This window comes from Culex quinquefasciatus, chromosome 1 (genome assembly GCF_015732765.1).
Source record: "Culex quinquefasciatus strain JHB chromosome 1, VPISU_Cqui_1.0_pri_paternal, whole genome shotgun sequence".
NCBI lineage: Eukaryota > Metazoa > Arthropoda > Insecta > Diptera > Culicidae > Culex > Culex quinquefasciatus.
The window spans coordinates 30,898,741-30,907,302 of NC_051861.1; the positions used below are offsets into that span (position 1 = coordinate 30,898,741).

Below are 8,562 nucleotides of genomic sequence, written 5' to 3' on the forward strand. Positions count from 1 at the left end.
AACAAAGTTCAAAAATGCAAAATATAGAGAATTTTCTCAGCTTTTCAAAAATATTTTTTTTTTCAAAGGTTGGCAAACATGGGCATTAATTTATAGAAATGAATAACTGCGACTATTTTCAAAAAAGTAACCTAAAATAAATTGAAAGCGGTGCACCTTATGAAAATTTCACTAGAGTACTTTTTGATTGAAACTTTGATTTTACATCGAAAAATGAAGTTAAAAAATGTTTGCGACCAATATTTTCATTTTTGAAAAAAAAAATGTATTGATTTAAAATTTCATAACTCATTTAAAGATTTTTTTGCACAACCTGGAAATTTCTGAAAAGTTGGCATTTGATGTCCCCTAAAACAAATAAAAAAAATAAAAGAATTGTTTTTTAAGGCTGAATTCCGAACTTCGCAGCTGCTAGGAATATTCACCAACCTTCAGACGTGCATCGGCACTCCAAAGCACTTGACAGTTTTCCTAAGGCCATGGCTTGGAAAAGGCACCAAATCAATTTGTTTTGTGCCTAAAGTATGTTTTTTTCAATGCACTATGAGGTTCTGAACGACCGAAATCTTTATATTCACTTTATCGGCTAGTTTTAGTGATGAAGTGCTATTTGAGTGCTAAATAGCACATAAGCACTAGAAATTTTTGTGATATTCAAATCACTATTAATTTTTTGCTAATCCAAATTGCATAGTGAGCAACGATTATAAAAAGCATCGAACTAAAGCTTGTTTTGATGCACAGTGAGCAAAGATTCACTCTGCCGGTTTACGAAGGCAATCATCTCAAAATGTGGTGAAGTGCTATTGAGTGCCGATGCTCGTCTGCCAACCTTACTAGAGTAAGGTTAGGCTCGATTTGCCTTATGCCATTTTTTTGCATCTGATGTCTGGTATTTGGCTCGTGAAAGATGGGCTCTTTCTCGACATTTGGCGGGGTCTACCGAAATATTTCGTCGGTGGGTTAGAGTAACTTTTTTTTTTTGATGATTAGTTTTAGATTTTATGGGATATTTGTTCAAAAAAGTCACAGAAAATCGGTGCAACTCTAACCACAGCGTGCTCTAACTAACTTTATTTGACTAATATTTGACCTCCACTTAAAAAAATCGAGTCAAATTTACCAGATTTCTAGCTTTCTTTGAAATTTCCCCAAAAACCAAGCCGTTTTCTTTGTTCAATTTGTTATGAATATACAGCAACACATTTCCCGGATACGAATTTGAGCAATAAACAATGCAAAACATGGATTATTTAATTAACAGTCAGGCAACTATGCCAGAAAAGTACCCGTAGACTACTAAGCCCCGTTTTAGCGTTACCGTAATCTGGGGTGAATCGGGACTACAGTCTGAATAGGGACAGCAGTTTTAGAGCACTTAATGCTTTTAAATTTGGAAATGGATGTACACGTTTTGTTGGCCTGAGTCTGTTCTAACCGAAACCAAAAAGAAAAATCAAAATATTGTGCTCCAACATGGTTAAAACTGCTGTCCCAATTCACCCCATACGTACCGATTGACCCCAGTTTACGGTACATGGATTTTCAACAAGCTGTAACTTGGTGAAAATTACATGAAATATCAACTTCATGTATACCATTGGATTCAAAAATTAGCCAAATTTTGAAGAAATATGGTTTATTCCAGAAATCGATATATGAGCAATTCAACCTGATTCGATTGAACCGGTAAAATTACCGTAACCGGTTGAACCGATTTCGGGGTTGTATCGCTAACCATGTCATGCGACGTGTCAAAACTCTTCAAATTAGCTCAACAATCTTTTCTTGATAAATTTGAACCGATTCAGTTGAACCGGTTCAAATAGCCGGCACCGGTTTGAACCGATTCAGTGTTTTTACTGCAAATCATGCCATGCGACGTGTCAAAATTCTTCAAATAATCTCAACACGCGTCACGCGTCGCATGGCATGACTTGCAGTGAAAACACGGAATCGGTTTAAACCGGTACCGGTTGTTTGAACCGGTTTAACTGAATCGGTTAATATTCATTATCAATAGATTTTGAGATTATTTGAAAATTGTTGACACGTCGCACTACGAGGGCGTCATCCACAAAGTACGTACGCTCTTAGGGGAGGGGGTTACCGTAGGTGTGACAAAATGTGACGAAGGGGGGAGGGGGGGGGGTTTGCGACACTGTGACGTCACGCTCGGTTTTTTCATGATTGCATAATATTAATTCGAAATGTACACAATTAAATTAAATCCTCTTTTTTGAAATTGTTTGCTTACTATTATTTAGAAGTACCGTCATCAGGGGTGGCATTGGGTCTGGGGGTGAGATTGGGTCATACAAATTTCTGCATTTTTGTATGACCCATACTCACCCCCCAGACCCAATGTCACCCCTGATGACGGTATCACATTGTAATTTATTATAAGTCACATTTTTTCAGCTGGGACATCAATATTTTGCAAATTCATAAGAAAGTTTGAACTTATTAGATACAAAGCTGTGAAAAACCGTTTTCAAGATTTTGTATTGCTTGAATGTTATACCAGATACAAAACTGTTTTTTATATCGCAATGTTTTTTTCAAAAAAAATAATGAATAATTAGACAACTTATTTTTTCATATTAAAATTGACAAAAATACCAAAATTATGAGAATTTAAAGATATAAAAATGACATAGGGGGGAGGGGGGGGTAAATTTTGGCCGATTTTTGCGTGACATACTTTATGGATGACGTCGAGGTTCAAATTTATCACGAATAGTTTGTTGAGATTATTTGAAGAATTTTGACACGTCGCATGGCATGATTTGCAGTAAAAACACTGAATCGGTTCAAACCGGTACCGGTTATTTGAACCGGTTCAAATTTATCACGAATAGTTTGTTGACATTATTCTGAAACCGATTCCGGAAAATCTGCAGATTGTATGGGAATAGTTACGTATCAAATCAAATTCTGATCACAGGAGGCTGAATAAGCAAACAAGCTAGAAACGTCAAGAAACGAATAAAAGACAAGACGAAGTTTGTCGGGTTTAGCTTGTTGAAACATAAAAATTATAATAAGTTTTGACGAAATTCATGAAAATTATTCTAAAACTTCGTAGACATTGCCGATGTGCTTTTTTGCTTGGTAGGCAAATTTTGTTTTTCCAGCTTCAGTTTGAGGCCGTTTGAGGACCAGATTTCCATTGCTTCTTAATGTGTATTTGTGGTTAACTTTCTCGAGCGATTGATTGTGATGGGCTTTTGGCTTGAACAACATGTAGTGCACTTGGAGAAGGTCCTGCAGGTGACTTAGTGCCAGGACAGGAAGAATTGATGGAGGAGCATCATTGACTGAACGTTTCGTTTTTTTCGCATCATTGAAGAGTTCAATCTGTGAGCCTTTTGGTCACGAGACTTTCAAATCAGTAAACAAAGTTTTCACACGATCGGTGACTGTATTCAGCTATGTCTTTAAAAATGTCTTGGTATTTTTATTTACAAGTCCAACTTATCACCTTGCTTTTGCAACATGGCGATAACAAAAATGTTCAGACGTTCCGGAGATTTCATTTTTTTGAAGAATAAGGTTTTTGCGAAAATCTAGCGCTATTTTTTGTTCCACCCTATTTTGAATACCATCGTATTATTTCAATAATCAATAATTAGTTTGGCTATACCAATAAATTTGAGCAATCTTCAAAAGATTTAGGATTCAATTTTTCCCACACGCATGCAAGCTCTCAAACACACTTTTAATATGGAAAATAATTTAAAAGGGATCAATCAGGATCAGTTTTATTTTTCATCTAAACATTCAACTGTTTTGTTTATCAATGTTTATTTTTTCCCCAGGATCGTCGTCAGCATCACCTACTTCACGCTGGTCCTGCTGAGCTCCCGCATGGACGGCAACCCGTTCCTGAACTTCCTCTGGCAGAGCGCAATCGAGCTGCCAGCGTACAAAATCGGCCAGATGCTGTCGGACAGTATCGGCCGCCGCCTGTCCAACTCGCTGGCCTTCATGCTGGCCACGGCCATCTCCGTTCCCATTCTGTTCATCTGCCGCTACGCGGAGTACGAAACCATCACCACGGTCCTCACGATCAGCATCAAACTGTGCGTCAGCATCAACTTCTTCGCCGTGAATCTGCAGTCGATCGAGATCTACCCGACCTGTCTGCGCCAGACGGGACTGGCGTTTGCGGCGATCGCTTCGAACCTGTTTGGAGTGCTGGGACCGTACCTGGTGTACTTGGGCACCGAGTACGACGTGCGGATTCCGTTTCTGGCCATCGGTGGTTTGTCGGCGCTGGGAGCCGTCTGTGCGCTGCTGTTGCCGGAAACGCTGCACCAGGCCCTGCCGGAGTCGATCGAGCAGGCCCGGAAGTTTGGCAAGAATCATCGGTTCTTTTCGCTGCCGAAGAAACCGAAGCAGTCGACGGTGAAGCTGGGCCAGGAGTTGGAGGAGGGCAAGAAGCTGAACGGGGTGTACAGGGACGAAGATCAGGCGTAAAGCTGAGATGTTTAGGATAAGTATTTTTTTTATGTATTGCTTAAAATACATGTTTCTATGAGAGTTAAGTTTAAGTGCCATACAAAAAATTGCATTGAAGGTAGACCAATTACCTAGTACAAACACAGAATGGTTTTTGAAATATGTTTCGAAAAACTTTTCAAAAGTGTCAAAATCTTTTAAAGTTGCTGACAGTTGCGATCAAACTAGTCGGAGAACCATTCCCTAATCTAGTTTATAGTGAATACATAAAAAATTTGATGGTGATATTTCCATGAGAAGAAAAGAACTAGACGGATTTTTTAAAAGTAGTGAATTGTGAGGTAGCTTAAAAGATTATAATAAAAAAATGCAAAATTAACTTCAATTTTTTTGCTTTTATTGAATCGTTTTTTCGACAATTTGCCTTCACTCAAAATTTTCCCTCTCCAACGTTCTCACTCCAATTACCACCAGCAAATAGAATTGCTGCTTTTGCTGCAGCACCGTCCATTTCTCGTTGACAGCTAGTTCAAAAGTTTTCTCTGCTGAAAATTCCACCAACACCTGCTGCTACCTGACGCTTCTACCGGCTAACACTGGATGCTGCAAATGAGTTTAATCCGAAACGCAAAAGTTTTCCACCTTTCATTTGCCACGTGATTTTTTTTGCTGTTGTTTGGCCGGGCGAGCCAATTTCCAAAACGACTTTTCTGTCGACAGGTTGAAATTATAATTTACCGGTGCAGGTGCTAAATGGTACAAAGTTGTTTAAAATTTCATTTTACTTTCAATACATTTTAATATAATTATCAATCAATTAGTTAATCAATCAAGCAAACTTAACTTTTCCAATCAAACAACAAAATGACACTGTCAGACAAACGGGACAGCACCACTATAAAACCGTCAATTTGTGCCACTTGTCTCGAGCTCGAGCGACAGCTTTATTGGTACGTCCTTTTCCGTCAAATTAGCCTCAAAAGATGAAATATGATCGCTCCTTTTTGCCCGAACTGTTGCTGTTTGTCGTCTATCTCGTCCCCTCAGCATTCGTTTCCGTGTACGAAAAGTTTTCGTTCGGCACTGTAAAAAATATCAATTGATTATAGAAAAATAAACTAAAACAATGTTTCAGATAACACTTGTAGATAAATTTTCCCTAACAGGAAATCAAACATGTTTTTTCCAGTGTTCAAAAAAAAGCATTGAACGGAAACGAAAGTTTATTCAATCTACAATTCCAGGGTATGGCTTCTGGAGAGAGCCTGGGAAAACCGTGGTGGGGAAGGACGAGGATGGTTAGCGATTTATTGCTTTTTTTTTCGCCACCTCCAGTACGGTGCAACTTGTGTATACAGCATCCACGCGCGAGAAAGACTGAGAGGTGATGAACGATTCTTCTCTGATTGCAATCAACGGGTTACTTTTTTACTTTTTTTTCAGTAATAGTAAGAAATAGTAAAATACAAAAAAATTTAAAATTTCTAGAAAAACGTGTTTTAATGTTTGACCTTGAATAAACAAACCTAGAGCACGCAGTGCAAACCAGGGCTGTGGAGTTGGAGTCGGAGCCGGAGTCGGTGGAGTCGGGTCTTTTTGGTGAACTGGAGTCGGAGTCGGAGTCGTCAAAACTCTAATAGCTGGAGTCGCAGTCAGCTAAATTGTATGAGCTGGAGTCGGAGTCGGAGCCGAAGTCGTAAATTTCTGAAAGACCCGGAGTCGGAGCTGGAGTTGCAGATGTTAAAAAATTTAATGTAATTTACAAACTTATTTATTGTTCAATATTTGTTATAATTTAGGTTAATTCCCATATTTTTTAATTTAAAATTTATTTATTGAATTGCGTGCACTGTGTTGACATTTTTTTGTTTAATTTATTTTTTGGTTCGAGATATTTATCAGATACCATGATATTTTCGAAGCATTGTGGTTGGAAAGCTCACTATCAGTATTTAACAAAAATAGTTATGTTTTGAAAACATTATCAACTACCGTAAACCGGGGTGACTTTGTCATAGGATTTCAATTTGTTTTTAGAATATTTTCCAACAGGTAAGGTTTTTCTCAAGATTATTATTTTTAAAACATGTACTGGGGTAGGCCACACAAAGTCCATGCACTATTTTGGAAAAAAAAGTTTTTTCAATAGTGTTTAGAAAAATAGTAACGTTAAAAATTCTTGGTTTTAATTCCGGGGTGACTTTGATAGTCATAGTTTTTCTTGTTAAAATCATATTTAAGATGTTCAAACTTTATTTGTACGTTAAATGTACCATCACTAAAGTAGCTGATATAGTTTGTAAGAAAAAAATCAATGTGTATATTAAGTTAACTAAGTTTATAAGCTTTTTAACAAAATACATATAAATTTTAGGTAAAATTGTTAAAAAGTCGGAATTTTGCCTGAAATTTGTTTAAACTGGTTTATAAAATTATCGATTTATATTGCATTTTATACTGAATTCGAATTTCATTTTACATGAAATTTGTTCAACTGAATTTGCCTAAAAATTTGGAGATTTTTTTAAATTGTGTTTCAAAAACACATATTATTTATTATTTACAAACTTATTTAACCTTCTCCTAGTGGAAAATTGCCCATGTAAAATATAGCTACTTATATGACCAAAATCCGAAACAAACCCATAGTGACTAACTCCATTTTTCAAAGATTCTCCTCCAGATTGGCATCAACCCCTTCCCCCTCCCCATTCCCCCCCAATTTATTCTTCCCCTTTACATCCCCCTTCCCCTTTACATCCCCCTTTCCCCGTGTATCCCCCTTCCCCTCTGTATCCCTGTCCCTCAAACTACGTGATCGGCTTCTCTCTTTGTTGTCCTCTTTCTTCTTTGAACGACCCCGCGTCTCCATGCTCTGCGCTGCACTCAAGTTAGACGGTGGGATAAAAATCATACCTGATCCGGGCTTTGCTGGAGCGTCAGCTGAAAGCGATCGCATTTCCTCCTTCCTCTTCTTCTTACGACCTTGCACTAGCTGGAACTCTTCTTCACCCTGCGCCTCCTTCACCGCACCATCCGTCACGATCGGCACTGCCAACGACGATACGCCGCCGCCGGTAAGAACTCCTTCGGCTGTTGTTGTCTCCTTCATTTCTGCGTCCGGCTCACTCATTGGGAGAACGATCTGCTCAACACTGCTCGAGCCGAGTCCGGCCTGATCGATCGGCTTTACAGCCGACGGTACCTCGGGCAACTTCGTCGGCACCAACAAACTCGGTTTTGCCGGCCCGAAAAAGTTGTTCAACACGACCATCTGCCCTTCTCCTCCACTCTCTCCTGCCTTGTGCGTCGATCCTCGACCCAACCAGAGCGGTGGTTGCGCAGTCACCGCACTGTACGACAAGCTTCCGTTTTGTTCCATCCGATGGTTGACCTTCGACTTCTTTGGGCAGTTGACCTTGACGTGATCTTTGCTGCCGCAAATGAAACACTTATTCTGAAGTCCATCGTAGTACACACGCGCTTGGAAGTTTCGCACGTGTATGGTGGCCGGAATGTCCTGCTTGATTTCCATATGAACTCCCCGGACTGAGGACCAGATTGGGAAGCCAGTCTCAGGGGCGTACCTTTCCCTGACCATCCGCTGAATGACTCCGAACTTAGACATCACAGTCGAAATCTCCTGGTCGCTGATCTCCGGTGGCAGGTTGAAAATTCGGACATACTTAAAAACCGTCGATGCCGATGAGAAGGTCACCTTTGTCGACTCGTACTTGTTGTACTCAAAGTCCATCGATTCCGGCAGGTCCAGCAAGGTGTTCGTCAGCATTTCCTCCGTCTTAAACTTAATGTACACGCAGTTCTCCTTCGATTCCTTGTACATCGACAAGAGTGAATTTGGGTTCAATCTCATCTTCTGCTTCATGAAATTGAAAATTCCATGATCCAGCGGTTCCTTCTTCCCGGGGCCAAAGTAGATCCTCAACGAGTTGGCACGTGCTTCCTCAAAAGTCGCCATTTTCTGCACTGTTCCGATTTTAAAACTAAATACTATTGTTCTCGAAGAACAAAACACCCGGGCAGAGTAGCCTGAGCTACAACAAAACGTTGTCTCAACTATTAGACCGCAAAGACAAT

At 39.5% G+C, this 8,562-nt stretch overlaps 1 protein-coding gene across 2 annotated transcripts in view; it reads left to right on the forward strand.

Moving 5' to 3' along the window:
• Positions 1–4,849, forward strand: part of LOC6051047 (solute carrier family 22 member 21) — a 76,635-nt gene extending 71,786 nt beyond the window's left edge. For both annotated transcript variants that reach the window (XM_038266998.1, XM_038266997.1), the window contains exon 8: positions 3,822–4,849. In XM_038266998.1, the coding sequence (XP_038122926.1) occupies positions 3,822–4,482 (661 nt within the window). In that variant the 3' untranslated portion in view covers positions 4,483–4,849. The remainder of the gene's footprint in view (positions 1–3,821) is intronic.
• The last annotated feature ends 3,713 nt before the right edge of the window (positions 4,850–8,562 follow it).